At 50.1% G+C, this 23,804-nt stretch overlaps 1 protein-coding gene and 2 long non-coding RNA genes across 5 annotated transcripts; 1 reads left to right on the top strand and 2 right to left on the bottom strand.

Annotated features, from left to right (window-relative positions):
* Positions 1 to 201: 201 nt before the first annotated feature.
* On the bottom strand, positions 202 to 1,805 carry LOC115610062. Of its 3 annotated transcripts, XR_003992091.1 has the most exons (4): positions 1,704 to 1,805; positions 1,251 to 1,613; positions 558 to 684; positions 202 to 420 (listed from the first exon to the last, which is right to left on the bottom strand). It is a non-coding gene; the product is annotated as an uncharacterized LOC115610062 (long non-coding RNA). The 3 variants fall into 3 exon arrangements; XR_003992090.1 differs by lacking the exon at positions 1,704 to 1,805 and having other exon boundaries at positions 558 to 1,037; positions 1,251 to 1,681; XR_003992089.1 differs by lacking the exon at positions 1,704 to 1,805 and having other exon boundaries at positions 1,251 to 1,670.
* A 3,081-nt stretch (positions 1,806 to 4,886) lies between these two features.
* On the bottom strand, positions 4,887 to 8,429 carry LOC115610061. Its single transcript, XR_003992088.1, has 4 exons — positions 8,225 to 8,429; positions 7,392 to 7,478; positions 5,154 to 5,280; positions 4,887 to 5,027 (listed from the first exon to the last, which is right to left on the bottom strand). It is a non-coding gene; the product is annotated as an uncharacterized LOC115610061 (long non-coding RNA).
* Positions 8,430 to 13,804: 5,375 nt separating this feature from the next.
* Positions 13,805 to 19,326, top strand: XKR5 (XK related 5). Its single transcript, XM_030491072.1, has 7 exons — positions 13,805 to 13,875; positions 14,324 to 14,507; positions 14,603 to 14,784; positions 15,491 to 15,700; positions 15,827 to 15,996; positions 16,414 to 16,525; positions 17,783 to 19,326. The coding sequence occupies exons 1-7, from the start codon at positions 13,818 to 13,820 to the stop codon at positions 18,811 to 18,813; spliced, it is 1,947 nt and encodes a 648-aa protein (XP_030346932.1). The 5' UTR covers positions 13,805 to 13,817; the 3' UTR covers positions 18,814 to 19,326.
* Positions 19,327 to 23,804: the final 4,478 nt, after the last annotated feature.

Raw genomic sequence — 23,804 nt, 5'->3', positions numbered from 1 at the left:
TTTTGGGGCCTCAGTGGTTCCCACTCTGCTGTGGCTTGGGCCAGCTTGAAGAGAGGGTAGATAAGGGAGGGTTGTGTGTGTGTATGTGGGTTCCTGCCTATCAGGAATTCACCCCATCTTCTCTGCCCTTCCCTGCATAAAGAGAAAAGAGATGCATGCCCACGCGTTGCTCCCTGAGGACAGACACACACACACACCTCGCAGCGGGAATGCAAACCACCACCTTGTATTGGGGACGCTGGGGTAAGGGAATTCTCACAGGACCGTGGTCCAGCTATCCAGGGTTGCTGACACTCCCAGCGGTGCTTGGTGCCTCCATGCAGCATCGCCCCGAGCATGCTGTGAGGGCACAGGCTGGTCTCAGAGGGTTGCTTGGATATTGGCATCGGGAACCCAGGAGCCCATCAAGGGTACCATCGGCTGCAGGAAGAAAGATCTGGCAGTGCCTGCCCCACCAGTGAGGGCTCCGGGATGTCCCCACGCCCTTGGGCTGCATATTCTGCCCCTCTTTCTCCATCAGCCTCACCTCTAACCCCACCAGGCAGCCCTGAACCTACCTCCGACAGCAGAACTCGTGCTCAGAGCAAAGGCCAACACGACCGATCCCCAGAGGGCACGACCCATGAGAGCAGAAGCCCCCACGGCGCTCACAGTCCTGGGGTGATCCGAGAGAGGGGGTCTTCCCTGCAGAGGGTAGAAAGAGGAGACCTTCAGCACAGCCTTGCTGAGATGCTGGACACAGCCCCTGGTCCCTATGTGGCCAAGCTGTCCCCTGCCACAAATGCATCTGCAGTACAAATCAAGGTGATGTTTATGGCACTTGGATGGGCAATACTCTCTACCATCCCTCATCAGCCTCCAGGAGAGGCTCTCCAACATGTTTGCTGCATCCCTTCTGGCACAAGGGAGGACTCCGAGGGTGGAAGCAGGATCTGCCTTCCTCCCTCCTCCTCCTCTCCATCACGGCTGCTTTGCCCAGGGCTGCTGACTCAGAAAGGCAAGGGCCAAGAAGCATGGGGAAGGTAGCAAATCCTTGCCTGTGGAGCAAAAGAGCTTTATTACAAGGTCCCAGCTCAAATTCCAGCTGCAGAACCTGCAGTAGGAGACTTTCCTTAAAGGAATGGGATGTGAGAGACCCCAGGGAAGATGCCACAGCAACCAGGAGACATCACACATGTCTCAGCTGGAAAAACCTCCCTACAAAATACTGACAAAGGACAAAGCTTCCACATCCCCCCCACATTTCTTACCTGCTGCTCCCCGGAGCATCAGGAGGAGGAGAGCACAGAGGAGAGGCAGGATCCGCATGGCTGGGAGTTGCTGGCAGGCTCACAGCTCTGGGGAGAAGAGAAAGGAGGCAGAGATGACCAGCAGGGTCCCTGCCAGTGTGTGGTGTAGCACCTGCACAGGGACGGGACTGAGAAGAGGGGACAGCCCGTCCAGGAGCAGATGTGACCAGGAGGATGTGATTGACAGCCCGGGAGTAGGAGCTTCCCGCAGCCTCTCGGATCCCAGCAGCAGAATGGTGGCAGCCTCTCCTTGGCAAAGTGTCCCTTGGGATGGCTGACACCTCAAAATGTCCAGCCCAAAAGCTCCTTTTCCTGTTTCTCCCCCTGCCAGAGAAAAAGAAGCATTAGCCTCCTCTTCTGACACCTCTGAGAAGGATTCCCAGGCCTCCAGCCCAGGGTCTTGTGTCATCCCACCTTGCGTAAGGGCCATCCAGCGCTGCGGTTTGCTGGACACGTCTTGGGACACACTGCATGCTTGTTCGTTAGACTTTGGCAGGCAATCTGCTTTCACAACACAAAGGAGTTCTGTATTCCTCCCCCCAAGTGAAGCGTGGTCTCAATGCTTCAGTTGAAAATAACTGGGAGGATGCCACATGGGATGACATCTCCGTCCAACTGGCAACCCCATGAATGACAACCTTTAATTGTGACTTTGTTGTGTTAAGAGTTTGCTGTGTGTAACCCTTTATTGGTTCTCCACGTATTGGTGGTGCCATCTTAACATACTTTTTCAGCCTTGCTGCAGACTTACCAAGCATACATATATATGTGTATATATGTTAAAAGCATACCATGCATAATGCATATTTGCTGAATTATACATGAATATACCTTTTATCCCAACATCTTGCCATAGAATGGTTAGGACCTTAAGATCATCTAGTTCCAACCCCTTTGCCATATTTCATATGCTCTTTCATATTTCATTGTTCTTTCCTGCCTCAATTTCTCTTCCCACTGAGGGAAATCGTACAAAGTATTTGCAGGTCTGTCAGCATGGGGATCACTTGGCAGCCAATGCTACTCCGCCATGGTGGTCAGGACACTGGGACAGCTTCTTATTTCCTCCACCACCCCAGAATTGAGCTATTTTATGTGTTAAAGAGCAACAGCACAGAGATGTAGTTAACTGCCTCCTTAACAAAGCTCTATAAGGAGCCTGACTACCAGATGTGCTGCTCCCAACCCATCACCTCCTGCAGCTCTTAATGCTATGAGAGCTCAGCAGATATGAAAAGAAATGGGACAAAGCTTTTTCCCTTTTTCTGGCTGTCCACACTGAGCAGCTACAACTGAGCAAAAATACCATGGAAATGAAAGATTCAGGCGGTGCTGTGAGCAGTGCTGTGCCCCCAGTGAGGTGCTGGGAGCATCTGTCTTCTCCAGTGAAGCTTCATGTGCAAAGAGGAGTGCTGGGGCACTGGGGTGAGCAGATCTCCTGTTCTTCATGCCTCTGTGCCATGAAACAGTGTCCTCTATCTCTACCTGAGCAGAGAGACAGGGACTGTGCTAACAGAGCAACATTGGGGAATACTGTTGGGGAGTGTAGCAGAGTCCTAGGGGCACACACTGTGATTTTGCATGACCAACCACTTTCACCCAGGGCTTAATGTGTATCTGAAATGAGATTTAGCTGCTGCATACCCTTGCATCTGACCATGGTATGGACAATCCTACTCCACCAGTTCTCATGCTATCTGTCTGATATTTCCTATTCCAGCCTCTCTACCTCCTGGTGAGAGTTGTGAGATGAATTCAAACATGTGCAGAGTGCTGGGGAGATGAAATTGAGGTAAGAAGCAGGAGGAGATGTGCAGCATGGATCCTAGTGATGAGGTGTCAGACTGTGTTTCACTGTAAGCTGGCTCTTGAAGCCATTCCCCAGTGATAAATGCAAGGGCAGCTATTTGCAGCGGTGAGTGAAAAGCGTGATGATATAGTATTCTGCTTGATGCTGGCTACAGACACCGGATCATCTCCAGAGCCGAATCCAAAATAACAAGGGCTGAACCCTCTCTGCAAAGTCCTCAGTCCTTGAACAAAATGTCTTGTGCCATTCCAGTTTGTGAAAGAAGCACTCACCTACCATGGGTTGTGCAAAACTTCTTAGGACACAAACTGTAAATTGCTGGTTTGGTTCCACTTGGCAATTTCCTCATGCCTCCATCCAGGGGAATCCCTGCAAGGTGGCCGTTGGCCCAGTTTCCTGCCCTTCTCAAGGCTGTGGTTTCAATGGTGGCAGGCTCATTTGCACAAACATCTGCTTTGAAGGGAGGCCAGATGCTCTGCAACAAATGGCAAACTTGGGACTTTAAGTCAGGTGTTTGCATGTAGCACTTGGGTTGGTTGTTTCCCTTAAATGCCAACCATTACTGCTCCTACCTTTGCTGAGCATCCATGAGCGCTACCCTTCACACAGGCCATGTGAAAGCTGAGGTTAGCTCCCACTGTTTTTCAGAGACACAGGTATTCTCTTTACCCACAATGATGTGCCATAAGAGCAGCTGTCTCAGCCTGGCTGTGTTTGCTATTAAATTCCCTCTGCTTGTGGGAAAGGGTGGTTACAACCAGACTGATGTTTCAGAAGGGTTATTCTGGCACAGTGCTCACTGGCCTGGGCTCCATCGCTGGCAATAGCTGGGCAGGACTTCCAGGGATAGATTCCCTGGCAGTGTTCAAGGCCAGGCTGGACGTGGCTTGGAGCAAACTGGTCTAGCAGAAGGTGTCCCTGCCCATGGCAGGGGCCTGGAACTAGATGAGCTTTAAGGTCCCTTCCAACCCAAATCAGTCTGAGATTCTACAACTCAGGAGACAGCATGAGCACATGGAAAAGGCTGACGTTGCCCTGCTTTGGAGGCTGAGTTTGACTGTATATGCATGAGCTCTGCCCTGCCAGCTAGTCTCAGGGTATAAAACTATGTACTAGTCGCAGCCACGAAGGCTGATTTGTCTGCAGAAGGATGCTCCTGACCATGCAAGAGCAGCTCCAGAGACAGGAGCTCACTGAGCAACAGTCCCCTTCCGAGTTTTCTATTAGGGTCCTCTTGCAAGAGGAGTGATTGAAGTAGCAGGAGTGTTAGCCTTTCGTACATGTTGTCTAATTGCCTCAACCCATGTCTTATGTCTAAGTGTGATCTCCCCATTTGCTACTGCAACTGATACACATCTTGCAGATTTATTCCAAATTTACGACAGGCAAAATAACCAAAGGTAAAACCAGGCTTCAAATTTGAAAATGCGGTCGCCTGCCTCCTTTTGTTCTGCTCGGTGTGTCCTTCTTAACTCCTATAAAGAAACAGGATGCTGTTTCCAGGTCTGAAAGCAGGAGGTGGGATCTCAGTTTTCAGAGCAGAGGTGCTATGAAGCACCACACTAGAGAAGACTTTTATGCTCCGTATGGAAATGGTGACTGACCCCAGCTTTGGTCACGGCAGAGGACTCCTAGCAGGCATAAGTGGAGAACATGCCAGCAACCCAAGAGGGGGAAATAAACTACACATTCCTGGCAGGTTTCACCTGATCTCAGAGTTCTTGTTCAAATTTCTAAAGGAAAATAACACTTCTGGGGAAATGAATGACACCACCACACACGGCAGCCATACAGCCTCCCCAGTTCTTGCTTTTATTGAAAGAATAATGATGAATAATGACCAGTACAACGGTTCCCTGAGTCCAACGATGTAAAAAGCGATCACCCCCAGATCCCTGAAGATCCTCTGCAATTAGCCACACTACAACCTGCACAAAGGAAAGAATATTTCAAGGTTTTTAGGCTTAGATTGATGGGGAAAATCCTGCCACACAGGGCTTACTTAAATGAAAATTTGGAAAGTCATCTTTGCCCCAGTTAAATCCTAAACTTACCATTTACAGCAAGAATGCCCCAAACGACATACTCCCAGGTAAGTGTTGCCCCGAGGGCATATCCCAGGGAAGCAGAAAGTCCCACGATATCCACATCGCATAAAAGGTCCTGTAGGTTTTGCTAAGCCTGTAAAAAGCAGGACACAGTTGTTTCTGTTGCGGTTTTGCATTTTGCTAAATTCCCATCAGCTGACACCATGGCAAAACAGTGCCCAGTCATGACAGTCCTAATGCAACCCTTAGAGGAGGAGGGTTGAAAACAAAGCAAATGCTATATTTCCTTCTTGAGATATAAGAACTGTGTCTCCAAGCCTAGGACTTCCTTAGGAATTCAGATTTCAGGGACGGACACCAGAGGCCTGATAGAAAACCCTAAGTGGACACTTGACCAGCCTTAAAGTCTTACAGGTCACATTTAAGGAGACATGCACCAGCTCAGCTAAGGGGCTGCTACTTCTAGGGCAGAAAGGTGAGGATTTCTGTGCATCCAGATTTCCATGCATCCTGATTTCTATAGATTTGACCTATTTCCCTCCTTACAAATTTCATCCATGTCTCAACAGGTCCTGGTGTGTAGCAGTCCATATAGATGGCTCCAGTACATGGATAAATTCAACAACGCACATAGAACAACCACTTACATGCCACTAAAAATAGCATGCCAGGCACTGTCCTCTGGGTATGAGGCTGGGCAGCATGGCTTTGCTCTTATCTACATGGCTAAACTTTCTTCCCCTTTTAATCCCCCTATTAAAATAGGATATCCAAGTTCAAACTGCCTTTTGGGAACAGCCACTAGCCTGTGCTATTCCCAGAACAGGTTTTATCCATGAAAGTGCTAGTTGTCAGCAGTCAAAATTACCCAAGGGAGCAGACTACTAATTAGGCAGCATGTTGCCTGTTTGGTTGATTAATAAAGGTGTAGCCTGGTGTGCTGATGTGTTCTGGATGCACCTGATTGACTGCACAAGAACTAATTCACTCCAGCTTCACAGCTCATCCGTGCAACCCCAGTAAGTCGGCACATCCAGAAAGTGGAGAGACTGTTCCAGCAAACAGATCCTGAATATTACATATGTATAAGTGCATCCCAGGTGTGTTAGATTCACAGCACATGAGTGGCGTGGTGCATGCACACACAGCAGTACCCAGGAAATTCCAGGCAGGAATAAAGAAGTGTGGGGAGGGTGAATAAAACACTTCTGGTCCCAAACTACCTGTCTGTGGGGCATTGCAGAGATGACTATGAGCACTCTCAGCTCCCAGAAACACTTTCTAACAGATACATTTCTTGCTGTAGTATACTCAGAAGGTAGATCCTGTTGAAAACAGCCCAAATGTCTCCTGTGTGTGTCTGTATGTGAAATAAGGACATAAAACAGACCAAAGCAGCACTTTGCCCAGTGTCCTGCCTATAAGAATTGCCATAAGCAGAAGCCCAGGTAAGAATAAGATCAGGCAAGCATATATGACACTTCTCCCACATTCCTGGTATGCAATTCATCACAGTCTCTTCCCATCCTTAATCGCCCAGAGGGTACTTTCCATCCTCTTCCCACAGAGATCAACCCCAAACCTCCACTTGGCTATGCATGAAGTGCCCTGCACTGTAATTGTCCCATTTTTAGGGATGATGTTTAAACACAGTCCCTTTTTCTGGACAATAAGGTGGGGTTTGGGTTCAAAAACTCTTTGGCATCCCCCCAACAGGCACAGCCTTACACCACCACTTATATTGCACAGGTTTCTCCAACCAGAGAAAGCCACCAGTACCATTTCAATCTTAACTCACGATTTTCTGCTTGCTCACCCCAAGTACAAGGTTCTGAAGCAAAAGCAATTTGGAGAGCATGGGACCAGACTCCTAGCCTTTTTCTACGTGGCTTAACAATATCTGACTATGAGTGTTTGTTGTAAGGTGACCCAGAGACAACTTTATTTAAGTGTAAGAGTCTGCAAGCTTTAATGGGGAAAATGCTGGTGCTGAATAGTAATGTTAGGGCTGCCCCTATTGCTTTCAACTCAGAGACATTTTCAGAGACGTAGCAAAGGCACTGAACTGATGAAGTGTTTGCCTGCTAATTTCATGTATCATCTATAATCTGCCAACAAGTTTTGATGATACGTGTGAAGATTCTTTGCAGGAGGCAGTTTGGCCACTTCCAAAAGGGGACAAGATAACTTTTAAGACACCAGCATCTCCTTCTATTTAGCCCCTCATCTTCACCTAAACCTTACCTGCGGCTCCGTAAAATACCACCAAGAGGAGAGTGAAGAGAAAGGAAAGGATTTTCATGGCAGAGGGTGGACTGGGAACTCCCGTCACTACAGAAAAAGGAGACCAAGACATTAGTAAGATGTTTGCCCCTGCACAATCACAGAGGGTTGAGAAGTGACATACAGAAATGTTCAAGATCAAGTGTTATCTAGACACAGTATTACATACTTTCTTTATAATATCTATTGTTCCAAGGGTTCCCTGGAGCATACATAGCATCATGGCACAGGAAGAAACTTCCATGTAGAAAATACAATTTTACATGCCCTTTTAATTAATGTATTAATTAACCAGGTATTTATGCCAGACTGCTTGATACTTGGCAATACATTGCAATAAGTTTTATTTGCCTTATGGAAGTTAAAGCTGTTAATTGAGAAGGAAAAAAATAAGACAATTTTTGCTATATTTATACAAAACAACATGATGTGTGTTCTGAAGCTTTTCTGATAAAAAAGTAGGAAATGTTCCTTCACAATTCAGTTAAAATCAGTTTTCCCTATTCTTGCTTAGATGCTGTTGCTTTTCCTAAACCTCAAGAATTACATGATTTCCAGGATAATTTTCTGAGTTTGTGCATTTCCTCTCAGCTCTTTTCCTGCAGCCAACAGAAACCCTTGTCCCTTACTGATCTTTGAAATCTCTAGAACTGGCTCTTGATAGACCAGAGTCACTGCACACTTAAGGCTATAACAGTGAAGCAAACTATACATGAAAGATATAAAGTCTCCAGCCCATTTAAGGAGAGAACTTTTAAAGAAAGGCTCAATAATGAGAAGATTTTGGTTGTTACCAGGTAAGAGGAAGCTCTAGGTAGAACAGTCCTTGGATCAGTGTTAGCCACCCAGATACATTAGGTTGAATGAGCAGAACTTGGCTTTATGCTGTTTCTGAAGGATGGCGAAGGATGCTTGATCTTCAGAGCCTTCTGGTGGCCAATCAGACAATCCCCGCAGCTTTGGGGAGCAGCGGGGAGGTCCAATGAAACCTCTCTGTTACTGTGCTCCTGTGAGGAACCGAGGTATTGCTTTCAAAACATTGCAGCATTGCCTCAGGAAATGTGTTGAGCTGCACGCAAACCACCTTGAGCCACCTCCGTTTGTGCAACGTGCTTGGCCACTGCAGCTCACTCAAGGTTTCTGTGCCATATACAGCATATTGAGATGAGATCTTAGGCAGAAGTTGTTCCCTGTGAGGGTGCTGAGGCGCTGGCACAGGTTGCCCAGAGAAGCTGTGGCTGCCCCATCCCTGGCAGTGTTCAAGGCCAGGTTGGACGGGGCTTGGAGCAACATGCTCTGGTGGAAGGTGTCCCTGCCCGTGGCGGGGGTTGGAACCGGATGAGCTTTAAGGTCCCTTCCAACCCAAACCTTTCTGTCATGCAATAATATTATATTTAAAACCTACTAAAACCATTCTAAAAAGAAAAAAAGGTGGGTCGTGTTGTTTGTTTGTTTTTTAACTTTTGTAACAGAACACATTCAGTACTAATTACCTGCACCATATATAAGACATTTTAAGAAACATCTATTTATGGAAAAGATTATTCAAACCACCCCAATGACAGGATGTTTTAATCTTTCTATTGCGTTTGTATGGCAAGGTTTTGGTAGCAGGGGGCTACAGGGGTAGCTTCTGTGGGATCTCTCCCTGTCCTTATCTCAACCCATGAGCCTTCTGTGGTATTTTCTCTCCCCTGTCCAGCTGAGGAGGGCAATGATAGAGCAGCCTTGGGGGCACAGCCAGCCTCCAGCCAGGGTCAGCCTATCATAATCTTCTTTTTGATTTTCCCTTATGCTGGCTTTCCAGGGACCTTTTTCATCTGAACTCTAGTCAGCTTGAACAAGAAACCAATGCTGGGTGAAGCTGTCAGACATGGGCAGGAGTTTGCATTTCTTCTTGCGTAGCTTCTGCTGCTGTTCGTCTACCTTCTGAAAGAGACACTGAGGCAAGAGGTGCTACCTTCCATATTTCAAGGACTAGGCAATAAAGGCTGTCATGTGCTTGGATGCTCCCAATACCATATGCACAGAAAGGGCCTCCAAGTCCAAGCCTCAGTTAATTTGAGGGGTCACACAATGCTGCCTGAGCAAGCTGGTGTCACCAGGCTGTGGCATACAGGGACAAAAGATAGAAAAGACAGTTTTTAGGTGCCTCATGGGACCCCAAAGTGTGTCTGACACAGTGGTGCAAATGCATCTCTTCCATGTTCTGTGATGCCGTATGCAGAGCTTGACCACCAGTTCAGAGGCAAATACAGATGTTGTGCAATCCTTCATTAGAGATGATAAATCAGTCCCTGCTGTCTTAGAGCACAGCCCTCTGGACCTCTGTGATATTGCCAGAGTCGAGACAAAGCAATGTCTGCTGTAACAAATCTGTGACAGATTTTTCCAGTGCACGTCTCGGGTAGAAAAGAGAAGAAAGCCTCCTTCTGTATGAAGTGTCTGGTGCCCAGCAGGATTAGATCCTGAGATCTTTTGGAAATGGGCTATCAAGAAGAGGAAGACTGGCAGATCAGCTGTGTTTCCTTTTGGTGAGTCTTTCTACACTTAGCCATGGATGGATTCTGATCTTCACAATGTCAGAAGTTGGTGCAATGATTTCAGCAGAGTTTCTTCTGATTTACACCTCTCAGCACAGTAAGGAGCAGAATATGGTCTCAAACTGTAGAAGACATTGCTCTGGTTATGTTTGCCAAATTAGCTTGAATACATTTGCTCATGATTTCTCTCCAAATGCAGAGGTTTTTATAGACCTTGAGGCTAACCTAGTTGTATTTAAAGCTTTCTTCACTGTCTGCCCTGTGCTGCTGCAGTTTCTGCACCTTCAAGAGCATGAAGCAGCTTAGGTCTTGTGAATGATGAGTCTGTCAACACTTAGGTGTCACAGTTGGCAAAACAGGGGCTTATTGGGGTAATAATTCTGCAAAGCAGAATTAGCATGTTGCTGCTGGCCTGGCTCCAGACGCTGAGAACCCTCCATTGCCTGTCTCTGGATGCTGTTTTTCCTTCTTCTTTGCAACCCCTTTCCATGCCTGCCTTTGCTTCTTGTTGCCTTCTTTTCCCATGCTTTCCTTGCTGTTCAGGGAGAGCTTGTGAGCCTGGGCACTATCTGTGAGCCAGTCCTCCCATTTTGCCCCAGAATCCATAATTGCAGAATCAGGGATGTTGCAGAGGACATCCTTGCCTGTCCTTTCAATTCCCATTTAAGGACCTGCTGTCCATGACTTCGTTTAACCCTTTTTGGACTGCTGGTGCCTACCTCCACAGCCTCCTGTGCCAGCAACATCCAGAAATCCACAGCCCATGCTCAGCAATTGTATTTTTATTATAGCCTTCGCTATCTTGCCTTGGACAGAAGAGTGTAGAGCATACCGCCCCTAAGTGTCCTCCTACTCCTTTCTCATCAAGGACTCCCCCAATGGCTTCCCGCTTTCCACGCATTTACAGACATTCCAACTATTGGCTCAGCTGCCTGTTACAAATGGATCTTCGCTTTCCGTTTGAGCCCTCTTTCCTACTTGAATCCGACCTGCTGCATTTTATGGGAGCTGGTTTTATAGGAGTTGCTGTTCTCCTCTGCCAGCTGTTTGTTCATCACTGAGCTCTTCCCTGCGAGAGCCTCCCTTGACTTGCCCTTCATGCCCTGCAGGGATTTTTCTTAGAACTCTCTGTTTTCTTTTCCAGTCAAAGCAAATATTTCACTGAGGTTTCTAGCACAGCCTTTTTAACAGCTCTCAGACTGCCTGCAGGCTTCTCGCTCCTCTGGGCTGCTCCTCTTGGTGCTTTTCATTCCCCATTTTTGACTTTTTGAGATCAGATGTTCACATGTTGAATGTATTTGGTCCCGCAACATGGTTTACCCTAATAGTACAGTGGTTACTTTTTCAGAGTGGCTCTCACAAACAACTTCTGAATTAGATCTTTTGCACCACTCGGGACCAAATCCAGGAAGGCAGCTTTTCTTGTGGGTGCCAGGACTAGTAGTTCTAAGAATCACCCTTTTTACCGCAATAAAAGACTTGATCTCTTCATCTCCTAACATCATCCACAATCACCCCTCAGCCCTGCTCTGCTAAACAGCCTCGAGCAGGGGAATGATCTGCAGAAGATGTGACCCACTGTCTGCTATCTGGGTCCGTCAGGGTGGGACTATTGCTTAAATCGTCTCTAAGTTGTGGAACTTTTGCAGCTACGGTGTGTAGCAAAACACAGGTTGAAACAAGTGCACACAAGCTGAAACAAGTCAACACACGAGGGCCAGCAAGGCCTGTGTGATATCATCTATAGGCAAGCCAAGACCCACTTTGCCTCTGCTACCTCCTCTCCTACCACAGGGGCACTGCTAATCAGGGTGTGTAGTTGTGCAGGTGGTTTTGATGCTCTCATTGTTGCTGTACACTGGGTGAGTGAAGCATGGGCTGTCCAGCTCCCCAGCCTTGTTGGGCTTTCACTCAAACTGTGAACCCCCTTCAAATGACGAAGGCATTTCCAGCTCAGTATAGCCCTATCTCTTACATTATCCATCTTTCCCATGGAGTGAATCTTCCTGGGTTCTGTGAAGAAGAGATTTTTCAATGCCTGCCACACAATAGCCATGACATAGCTATTCACATTTCTGGAATGTGGTGGTCAGCAATCATGCTCTACACCGAAGGATCAACTGTCCCCCCAGTTGCTGGTCACAATTAAAAATGATTTCGCACACTATTTTGTTACTGATGCCTGCATTTATTATCAAAGGGGATAAACAATTTAGGATGTCAGAGCACAACTTCCAAGACCCTCCTCTTCTTCCTGGCTGTGGGTAACAAGGAAGCAATGACCTGGCTGACACTTCCCTACTGGCAGTTTCTTCTTGGCTGCAATGTGATTTCCTAATTTCAATGATTATACAACCACCGAGGAGTCTCACTTAGTAATCCTGAAAGCCAGCCCTGTGACAGAGCCACTGCAACTTCTTGGCATACCACCAAACAGGTTTTTACTATTATTATTGCTTATTCCTGAACTGAAAGTGTTAAAGCTAATCCTGGGTGGAAGAGCGTGGCTTAATTACTGCAGCAGGTACCTTCTGTCTGCTTGGCTACCTCGGAGGGTGGTGCAAGCCTCAGTTCACGAGTACAAAGGACTTTCAAATCACTAGTTGGAAGCAGTGATTGAGGTTCAAATAGCACCTTTGGGCTTGGAGAGCTTGATGATTATTAATGATATTTTTCTTTGGCAGTGGCAATGTGCCATGCAATAGTGTCAGCTGCAGTGCATTTGCAGGACTAGCTGTGCCTGGGGAAGCTGCTACACCAAAAACAGCACAGATGTGTGATGAGATTCATAATCCATCTTCCTGAACAAATCTGAGCTCCTTGACTGCGGGAGAGAGAAGGATGCTGTGGGAGACTGTGTCAAAGGCTTTACAGAAGTCCAGGTAGACAACATCTGTAGCAATGTATTGGGAACCTATAGAGAAACTGAGCTTTCATATTTCAAACTCTCTCTGCTCCAGGACTCAGCTGAATGGGTGAGAAATGTTGCTCCTGTCAAGCAGCAGAGTCCAGGCTTTGTTCCAAGGATTGCAAAGAAGCTCACTAAACTTTCCACAAACCAAGAGTAACTATGTGGAAGCCCCCAAGCACACATACATCCCAACAGCCCAGCTGATGGACAAAGCTTTGGGAGCGTCCTGCATGATTTTGCAAAAGCAATGACAAAACCTTACATGATATTGGGACTTAATTCAAGGTTCAAGGCCAGGTTGGACAGGGCTTTGAGCAACCTGGTCTAGTGGAAGGTGTCCCTGCCCATGGCAGGGGGTTGGAACTGGATGAGCTTTAAGGCCCCTTCCAACCCAAACCATGCTGCTCTTCTATGGTTCTAATTAAGAACCCCTTCACGACCTTTCCTGGAGCAACTCGGGTTTATTTTCTAAAAGACACACGCTCCTCAGGGGATGGACTCTGCAGGGCCGGAGATGGGGGAAAAAGGCAGACAGGACAACACTCTGCACACGCAAGGGCAACCGCAGCCACTAACAGTCGGGATCTCATGTCACAAAAGTTTCATCTCTCGGCTGGAGGGGAAAACAACCAGCAGAAGGAATTCACGGCTCCCTGCACACCGTGTCCGGTGCCGCCTGGTGCTCAGCCCTGCGGCAGGCGCCCATCACTCGGGCACGGAGGCACCGGAGCGGGCTTGTGCAAGCGCACCGCAAGGCACCGCCACCGCGGGTCCCTGGGGCTGGCCGCAAGCCCTCACGTACCAGCGCCCGGCGGGAGACACGCGCGGCAGGAGATGCAGCGGGGCCGGCCGGAGGGGAGGGACCGGCCCCGGTGGCTCCTTCCTCCTCCTCCAGCTCCTCCTCCTCCTCCCGCCGCGGAAGGGGCGCGCAGGATGCGCGGGGCTTTCCCGAGGCTCTGCTTGGCGCTGCTGGCGGCGGAGCGTGGCGCGCGTAAGTGAGCGCGCAGGATGCGCGGGAAGCGGGGGGAACTGCGCGGGGCTGCGCACACGCGGAGGGGGTGCACGGTTCTCCCCTGGGGACTGACAGGCGACAGCGCCCCAGACGCGGGATGCCTGCATCCGTGCAGACCACAGCCATTGTATGCTTTTAATTTGAAACAATTAGTGGTTTTATTATTAAATTAATTAATTAATTAGTGTCAGGAGCCCTTCTCCAAGTGCTTTTTATCAGAGCCTGCCGTTGGGCTGGGCTCCTCTGTGCTGATGGCTGTGCTGTAGCTGACAAGTTACCCAGAGCCAGCCGTCTGAGATAAGACAAGGACTGCGAACCCCCTTGCTGGCTGGGAGATGAGTTTGGGTTGGGTTATGGGTAGCTCTGTGCAGTTGCGGGATGTGTGTGGCTGTGCATCCCTCAGTGGTGCCTCTCGGCTGTTCTCCAGGGCTCTGTGCCATCATCCACTACCTTGTCCGCGGGCAGCTGGGCTGGTTTGGGCTGACGGTCGCCTGTGTGGTGCCCGGCTACGTGGCTCAGCTCCTCAGCATCCTCTGGTTCAGAGCAGATGGCCGCCCGCCTGGCTGCTGGCTCCTCGTGCTCCACCTCCTGCAGCTGGGCCTCTGGAAGCGGTGAGTGATGCACTCCATCAACCCTCCCCCAACCTTGTTGCAGTCCAAAACCTACCAAAACCAGGGTGGACATCTCATCACGGGGACTCTTGCAGGTACTGGGATGTTCTGTGGATGGTGGCACAGATGGGAGGCAGTGCCAGTGCCGGGGAGGTGCTGATGCAGCATGGGGATGTGTGTGTGCTGCAGCTCCTGGAAGCCCTGCTGAAGATTCTGCCTCACCTCCTGCTGCAGGCATACATTGTTGTGGCAGCCGACCCAGCGGGCTTTGTCCCTGGTGAGTGGGGAGTTCCCAGGAGGATGCTGCGAGTTGCAGAGGGGGGTTGCATTTGAGTAGGAGATGTGTGTGCCCATTTGGTAGGGTGCAGGGCTCCATCCAGTGGAACACACTGTGAAGGGGCTGGGAACACCCAGTGCAAAGCAGCAGGGACAAACGTGACTTAAAGATTGCTGCAGCTGAACCTGGAGAGTCTCTGAGATACCCATGGCTTCTCCTGGCCACTACAGTCAGTCCCCTGCACAGGGGATCTCCATGGCATGACAGTGCCTTGGCTGGGATTGAACTCAACACATGTTCCTATTGATGGTCCAGCCCTAATAGTGCTGAGCGTGTAGAGATTTGGGGCTGCTTTGTAGAAAAGGTGAACTTTCAGGTGTGCAAAAGAAGTGTGTGGAGTCACAGTGTGCACAAGATCACGCTCGAGCCAGTGCCAGTCCCTGGTCTGATCACAGTGACGGACATGCTGTGCTGCTGCATGGCTCTGCCAGTGGAAGAAAGCCATCAGAGGATTTAAGCAAGCAGATGACAAGTGTGCAAAAGAGATCAGATTCAGCAGGAACTGGTTGAAATGCTCCAATTGGCAGGACAGACGGGTGTCTGGCTTGTATCGGGGTGCTACCAGCAGCTCCTTAACATTGAGATATGGTCCCACAACACAGTTGGACACCCTTCAGAGGACCTGACTGTCCCTGTCCCCATGCAGGTGTCAGCGCAGGGCTGTCCCTGCTCTCCCTTGCCTGGGCTTTGGTCTCCTACAGCCGCTTCGCCTGCCTGCTCAAGCCCGGTCACCTCTGCCCGCTGGCCGCAGCCATCCTCTGCCTGCTGCTCTGGAGGACGGGGATGCTGGGGACCAGGGTCCTGGCCCTGGTGCTCTTTGCCAGGCTCTATTCCTTTTGGGTTTTTGCTGTGGCAGGTAAGACCTGTGATCACCTTCCCCATGTCCTATCCTGCTACCAGCCACAGAGATGCTCCTGGTCCCGGAGCACTTTGCAGCCTCCCCCAGGAATGGCTTTTCCCTTTCCATGCCTTCCCCTTGCAGGCGTCCACTGGTTGCTCATGTCTTTCTGGCTGGTGGCCCAGCAGACAGACATTGTGGCCCAGCCCTGCCGCTGGAGGCTGTTCAATTGCCTGATGGGAGCTGTGTACATCTTCTGCTACATTAATGTCCGACCTGGCCCCTCCAAGCACAGGGTGGCTGTATTTTATGCAGTAAGTACCTGGGATATTTGGTGTTCCACATGGATGCAGCTGCTGGGGAGAAGCAATAGCTTCAGACTCTCTCATCTCTCACACCACCAAAATCCAGCATTTACTGGTACATCCACCTTGGTAACCACACAAAGCCAAGGTAGAGGTACCTTCTGCGCTGGCTTTGTTTTCTTAGCAGCAGCCACACAGTGTCTTACTAACACCAGAGTGGCTGTGCTGCTCTGCCAGAGTTATTTTTCATGGTAAAAAAGAAGGTCAGGACCTTGCAGAAAGCTCAGTTCAGCAACCCTTATGTTTTAAGTGATAAGTTAGGTGCAAAATAAATCAGTAAAATCTAGAAACTGGGTGTTTTCTGCCATGAGAAGCATGTCTAAAGCCGTCAGAAGGATAAAAATGACAACTCTCGTCCCTCTGCAGATAATGCTGATGGAAAACATCCTCCTGCTGCTGCTGGCCACCCAGTTCCTGCAGGCAGAGCTGAGGGACAGCCTATGCGTGACTGGAGCCGTCATGTCAGGGTCTGTAATAGGTACGATCTGGTGGGGTTTGGAGCCTGGATTTCATGTTTCAAGAGTAGCTTGATTAAATGAGCATCATCGGTTATTTTAGCTGCATCAGAGTATTTATTTCTTTCAGCTTAAGTGTCTGAACGTATTTGACAATAGATCTACCTTGAGTTTAATTTTAAAAGCTCATCCCTGAAGAGAGAAGCTTGCAAAAAGGGTTGAAATGTCACCACATGGCTCAGGTACCACTGCCAAATACAGTATGTGCAATTTTGAAGCACATCAGTGCTTTCTGTGTTCTTGAGGCTTGGTGATCAGTGCAGGCAGTGGTACAACACTCACAATTGCTGCAGCGAAATGTTCTCTTTTGAGCATATACTGATGATTTATGAAGGTGGCTTGTGACTGATGAGCCATCACTGGATATGTTTTGGAAACACAATGCCGTGGGACCATGCAGAACAACAGCAGATTTCTCCCACCTTCTTTCCTTTCAAAGACCAGGGCTACTTTTGTAATGGAAATGCTCTCTGTGCCCATGGGCAGGATTTTTCGGTACGATGGAGAAGGTGCTCCAGACCTTGCCCATACCCTGCCTTACTCCATGTCCTGCCCATAAAGCAAGCAGCAGCTGTGGCCAGCTGGCGCATTTAATTCCCTTGAGCTTTAATGCACAACTCAGCTGAAGGAGGGGAGAGGTTGTATGATGCTTGCAAACAACCCATCAGCACTCACGTTTTCCAGCAGGATGGGGACAGAAGGATGCCGTAACACGCACAGGCTGGGCTTTGTGCATCTCCCCAGACTGGCTACGCGCACTTCAACGCTGTCCAAGAAAGGGCATGTTTGGGCTGGAGAAAGGGCAATTTCTCTGCCCTTGAATGATTTTGGGATACAAATAGGATAGTAGCAAGAAGGTGTCTTAAACCTGCTGGTGTCTCATTTAATGGCTAGAGGCTGGGGATACTGCAGGACAGGAGGATTCCTGCACCACACATCTCCTCCCTGCCCTGTGCCCCACTCACTGGTGCTCAGTGGCTGCCTCGCTGTGCACCCATCGGTCTGCAAATCAATCCAGATAAATTTGGTCTTGAGACCATGCTCAGCGTTCCCTTTCCTGAAACCTGCTCCCATGGGATTCTTACATCCCTAAAACTGCTTGAAAGATGCGCTGCTTGGACATCTGATGCCCAGTGGTGTCTCTGGAAGGGCATCTGGAGGTGGCACCTCACTGAAACATTGCTGGAACTCATCCCTTGACACCCTTCTTCTCTTTTCAGTTGCTGCAGCCCTGGTGGTGTATTACAGCCTGCTCCATCCCAAATCCACAGATATCTGGCAGGGCTTCCTGGGGACAACCTGCAGCACTGCAGCTGCTGGTGATGACAAGATTGCTGGAGGCAGCTCCCAGGATGGGCAGAGTTTGGGAATTTCTGGAGATGGAGGGTCCTTGGCAGGGACAGGGACCACGGCAGATCCCAAAAGTAGGCATGGCTCATCGCTCCTGCAATTCAGAGGGTGTTTGGAGGACAGCTGGACAAACCATCACCACTATTTGCTGGTGAAGCTGGCCCTGAAGACGGGAGATATGTCCACAATCAATGCAGCTTTTGGAGATGGTGGCGTGGGAGAAGTTTATCCCAGCACACGGATGATGGGGAAACCCACTAGTATGGAGCCTGAAGCAAAACTTTCGCTCCCCACAAGGGAAATGGCTCCTGGGGGTGTTGAATGTGGTCTGACTGATGGGAAATGGCAGGCGGTGGGGAATGGAGGAGGCAGCAAACCCAGCACTGGCACTGTGAGAACAGCACAGGAGGATGGAGCAGGGCAGGAGCCTTGTTTCCCCCCAGCCATATCCTTGTTTCCCCCCAGCTTCTCCCTGGATCCAGCCGAGGGCTCTTCTGTATATATCAGCGCAAGTGCAGGAGGCATCATCTTGCCCAGTGTGGGGCCAGTCCCAGCTACGAGCATGGCCCTGGTGCAAAGGGACAGCGGAGCCCATGCTCCTCCAGGCTGCCTGGGAGAAGGAGAAGATTTATCCCTTGAGACAGCGACCATCAGCCCAATCCTGGGCACTTGTGCCCACAAGCATCTGCAGCACAGCTCTTCCCTCAGCAACACAGGCAGCAGTGGGGTGGTGGGTCACCCCAAAGAGGGCTTGGAGCCTGTGGGGCTGAGGGGTGCCCTCATGGAGTGTCATCACCTTTGGGACACTCACTGTGGCACACAGGGGACTGTCATGAGGAGCAAGCTGAGGCCACTGTGCTTTACCTCCACCCCCAAGGCTGGCTCTGGATGCCCACAGTGAGGACTGGGGGAGCTGGGAGAGGGGACGAACTGGTCTGGGTTGCTGGAGTGACCCTGTCAACTGCTGCATTGCCACCTTGGATCAGCACTGGGGTGATCTCCTCGGTGATAGGGTGCAGCAAGAGGCTGTGGGATGTTAATGCTGGCCATGAAGACTGTCCCCATAGTGCCCCTGCTGCTGGGCAGATGTGGTCCTCCATTGCTAGGACATCACCTTCCCACCTGGTGCATCTTCTACTTGAAGTTTTGGAGATTCAAAGGTCTTGAAAAGCCTTAAAAGCCTGGGTTTAGGTATTAAACTTATTTATGTAAGCCCTGCTAGGTAGCTGGAGCATGCTGCCTTTAATGTATTTGTGGCAGTGCCTTGAAGCATGTCCTTTAACAAGTGCCTATACAAGCTGCTGGCCTGTCCCAGTGTGGAGATCTGGCTGCTGTCTCCAGGGTCTTCAATACTGGCCAAAACAGGAGTCTTCTCAGGACAAATAAGTGCTTAAACCAGAAAAATGATGACTTTTACTCTGAGATTCCCTTCCTTCTGGGCAGAATAAGCACTAAAGCAAGACTCAGCAGTGCTTGATTTAATTTTCCCCCACCATATTCACCTTGTGAGCTTTACCAACTCCATTTGCTGCCATATAGGATGGCAGATCCTCTTCATGCCGCAGACCACAACCTCGGGACCCTGAACTGTAGACAAAAGCCGTGTCCTGCTTTGCTTGCCCATCAACACTCTGCTTCCTCAAGTGGCCTTTTCTGCCCAGCTTTTTCCTTGCTGTACATAATCCAGCTTTGTCTGGATGCTCCCTCCTAACTTCAGCCTCAAGCGAAATCTCAAAACACATCTACATACTCCTGCTACTGTAGAATCCCCACTGCAGGCAGGATTTATTTCTATCAGGAACTAAAAGCCTCAATACCAGGGCCTCAGCTAGTGCTTCCAGCCAGGCTGGCTGGACAAAGGCTTGTGCTCAGGACATGGCTTAATATGTTGTAGAGGTCTGGTCAGCTGGTTCACCACCAAGCTCATGTGTGCCAGCCGGTGCACATCTGGCTGTGTCTTCCAGCTGTTGTTCTGCTGTGGGCAGGATGCTGGTGGTGCCACAGGGCAGGAAAGGCAGCAGGAAGGACAGGCATGCAAGGAATTATTAAAAAGAGCTTCCATTTAGCATTCACTGCTCATTGACCCATCCAGATATGTCTTCAATCTGATCTGGGCACTTGAAACCCAGTCGGTGCTAGTTTTAGAGTGAAGCTGCTTTCCAATGTGATAAAAGCTCCACGTCTCCATCTGGACCCCAGCACTGCTGTGCTGTGGCTGTGCTCTGCTAGTCCAGAGTCGTCCTCACTGTGCGCATCACACAGAAGGCAGCAGAGCTGCTATGGCGTTACAGAAATTTTTATCTAGTTTGTGTTTCTACCTTTGATAATACATAATGATGCTTTAAAAACCAAACCAGCTTTTGCTCTGCGTGTGTCCCGTGTCGGGAGTGCGCATCAGCATGGAGAGGTCCTCTGGACCTTGCTGTAGGGGATGTTCAACCTTGGTGTCCTGCTGCTTTGCACGCGAACCACTGCGCAGCTTCCTAGCTGGATGTGACATCCCCTGTCTTTTGCAACTCCATTTTCCTGTTTTCTTAGATTTTATACCCATTCTGGTTCTATCCACCACAATCAAGCTGTTTGTTTAATTGAGCAAGGTTTTTCCCTCTTTCTATCTGAAAGTGTGCAAACAAAGGACATAGATAGGCATGGGCATAGGAGTTCACATCCCTTCCTTTCTCTCTTCCCCACACTTTTCTCCTGCAACCCCAAGTTGCGTGCCAGGATTTTCAGCAGTAGGATGAAGAAGGGACCTGGGATCTCCCATACGGGAAGGCGTTTCTCCCTATAGCTCCTTGTTCCTCAGCCACAAGAGGGAGATGCTGCTCAAGCCCACAAACGCAGACGCCTTGCTCCAGAGGCTGCACGCTCGGAGGAGAGGGATGTGCAGGACTGATGCTGCTGTGGGATGGGAGCTGGTGGCAGCGAGATGGGGAGGACTGGGATGCTGGAGGTGGCCGGTATGGTGCACAGCGAGTGCCTGGGGGAATGGGATGATGGCTGTGGAAGTCACCTTTTACCTCCTCAAGGACCACCGGGCTATGGGGGAAGTTTGGAATCGAATCCTCAGGGTCTCGCCACACTAGTGTATTCAGGGATGGGAAGAGTCATATCCATCTGCAACCATCCCGCTTTGGTGACTTCCAAAGGTGAGTGTGCCAGGGGTGCTGCCACCCACAGCACTCGATGCAGCATGAGAACCTGCTGGTTTGGTAAAAACCAGCTCCGTCTGTCACCGTGTGAGTCCTGCTATTTGGCAGTGTACCCATGGAGCTGTGCATGTGTACCTGAGCAGGTGACATGGTCACTGCCACACTCTTGTCTGTCTTCACATCAACCTATGGGCACAGAGGTCACACACACACTGCTCTTTGTGGAGCAAGGTGTCCTGGGCCAGTCCAAACCCGGAGTGTGAAGCTGCATGAGAAAAGCATGGCCAAGTGGCGACAAACCAACTGCTATGGGGAACCAGCTGATGCTTCCTCCAAGAGTCTCAAGTGCTTGAGCAGACCCTGTCAGTCCCTCTGCCTTCTTCAGCATTTCCCACGAAGCTCTTTTTGGATGAGGTGTGTCATCCTGAGATAGACCTTAAGATCTGCATGGCCTTTGGAGATGCTCATCAGTAACATGTGGGCTTCAGCCACCCACAAGAAGGTCTAGAGGGGGGATATCATAGAATGGTTTGGGTTGGAAGGGACCTCGAAAATCATCTAGTTCCAATCCCCCTTTCAACACCTTCCACTAGAGCAGGTTGCTCCAAGCCCCGTCCAACCTGGCCTTGAACACTGCCAGGGATGGGGCAGCCACAGCTTCTCTGGGCAACCTGTGCCAGGGCCTCAGCACCCTCACAGGGAACAACTTCTTCCTAAGATCTCATCTCAATCTCCCCTCTGTCAGTTTAAAGCCATTCCCCCTTGTCCTGTCCCTGCAGGCCCTTGTCAAAAGCCCCTCTCCAGCTTTCTTGTCAGCCCCTTTAGGCACTGGGAGCTGCTCTAAGGTCTCCCTGGAGCCTTCTCTTCTCCAGGCTGAACAAGCCCAGCTCTCTCAGCCTGTCTCCACAGCAGAGGTGCTCCAGCCCTCGGAGCATCTTTGTGGCCTCCTCTGGAGCCACTCCAACAGCTTCATGTCCCTCTGGTGTTGTTGCCCCAGAGCTGGATACAGGACTGCAGGGGGGGGTCTCACCCAAGCAGAGGGGGAGAATCCCCTCCCTCGACTTGCTGGTCACGCTGCTGGTGATGCAGCCCAGGACATGGTTGGTTTCCGGACTGCAATCTCCATCCCACTGGTTGTTTCCGCACTCTTGCCCGCTCTGGAATAGAAAGTTTCCTCTCATTTGCCTCCTATGGACCTCTTCTGCTCACTTTGTTTTCCAAGGACACCCTCTCCAGCCCTTCAGAGAGATGGAGCACCATGCCCCAGCCCAGGGGAGCTCAGTGCCTCCGATGAGAGGAGCTCTCACAGGCTGTGAAAGGGCAGCAAGGGAGCGAAGAGCCGGAATCAGTGGTGAATTCTGACAATGCAGGGAGTGACCCGCGGGCTCCAGAGCAGAACTGGCTGTGCCGCTCACCAATGATCTGCAAACAGGAGCGAACAGGCAGGGACAGAGGCTACGTCCCTCTTAAACAATACCTGGGCCAGCACCTGGGCTTGGGGACATGGCTTTCCAGCCCGCTGGCACCATCCCCTCCACTTATTGTGTTTAATGGGTCACTCCCGTCCCTCTTCCTAGGTGACATAAAATAAAGTGGGTTGGAAAGGTACTTTCATGGGATCCCCCCTTCCAGCAGCACCATTATCCACCTCCCTCTGCAGCCTGGTTCCTCAGTGCCAGGTTTTGGGGTCGCTTTTGCTGACATTCCCTCCAGCTTCGAGATGATATAACCCTTCTGAACTAAAGCAGGAAAGATTTACGCAGGAAAAACATCTTTTCACTTCCAGAAGTACTGAAACTCAATCCTTGGACCTGACCAAAAATGCAAGTGTTTGCCCTGGGGTTGTTATTTGCTTGTTTTTTCCAAGCTGAAACTTTGGAAAGTTTTCCTCCTAATTAAGCAGTTTGGGTTTGCTGCAAATCCCATTTTTGGTGCTTTTATATTCCTGGGCCTGGGCTGCATCTCCATGCTCATCATGCTAAGGCAAAACGGTGACAGGGAAGAGGAGGATAACCTTAGCTAATCAGGACTTGCCTAAAAACAACCACTTAATGAGAACCCAGTGACTGTGGTTCCTGTGCTGGACTTGGCTGGAGGAAAATGCTTTGTGCTCTCAGCACCGGGTTTGAGATGGCTCAGTTCCCTCAAACGCACTGGAACAGCATTCCTTCCGTCCTGGACATCCTCCCCAAAGGCCACGGGATGGGATCCATGGGGATCCAGGGGTGCTGGAGGAGCCAGGCCAGATCCTGCAAGTGAAAGGATCTGGTGCTTGTTTTGCTTGAAGGGAGATCTTTAAAAGAAAAGCCCTGTTTGTGCCTTACTGTTTTTCAAGCAAAGCCCCTCACAGGCCATGTCCCCATCCATTAATGTCCATCAGGCTCCCTGGGGAAATCGGGAGGGGGGGCTTTTTTAAGGGCCTGGCTTCAATAAATAGCAGTGAACGCGCCACTGCTCTGCCCCATGACTTGCCTGGATCATCAATCTGTCCGCACTGCGGAGTGACTGATGGCCACTCACCTCAGCCTAGGTGGGATGTGGGTTTGGGAATGGGGTGGGATGGGATGGAGAGGGTGTCCCACACCTCTGGCCTCCTAGTTAATGGGGAAGAAGATTTGGGGTGCTGTGGGCTTGGGGGTGTGCAGAGTGTGTCAGGGTGTGCTCAGGGAGGTGGGTGCTGGGCCACAGATGGGTTACAGATGCAGTCATGGCTGGGTGTGCACGGAGAGATGGGTACAGG

The sequence above is a fragment of the Strigops habroptila genome, chromosome 6, assembly GCF_004027225.2.
Source record: "Strigops habroptila isolate Jane chromosome 6, bStrHab1.2.pri, whole genome shotgun sequence".
Classification (NCBI taxonomy): domain Eukaryota; kingdom Metazoa; phylum Chordata; class Aves; order Psittaciformes; family Psittacidae; genus Strigops; species Strigops habroptila.
This window is presented reverse-complemented; position numbering and strand designations above follow the sequence as displayed.

Bases quoted from the DNA above. Each gene is read 5' to 3' on its own strand.
- XKR5 (XM_030491072.1), top strand. From the start codon at position 13,818: ATGCGCGGGGCTTTCCCGAGGCTCTGCTTGGCGCTGCTGGCGGCGGAG. The intron at 13,876-14,323 runs GTAAGTGAGCGC...GCTGTTCTCCAG, and splicing joins GGCGGCGGAGCGTGGCGCGC to GGCTCTGTGCCATCATCCAC. The intron at 16,526-17,782 runs GTACGATCTGGT...TTCTCTTTTCAG, and splicing joins CATGTCAGGGTCTGTAATAG to TTGCTGCAGCCCTGGTGGTG.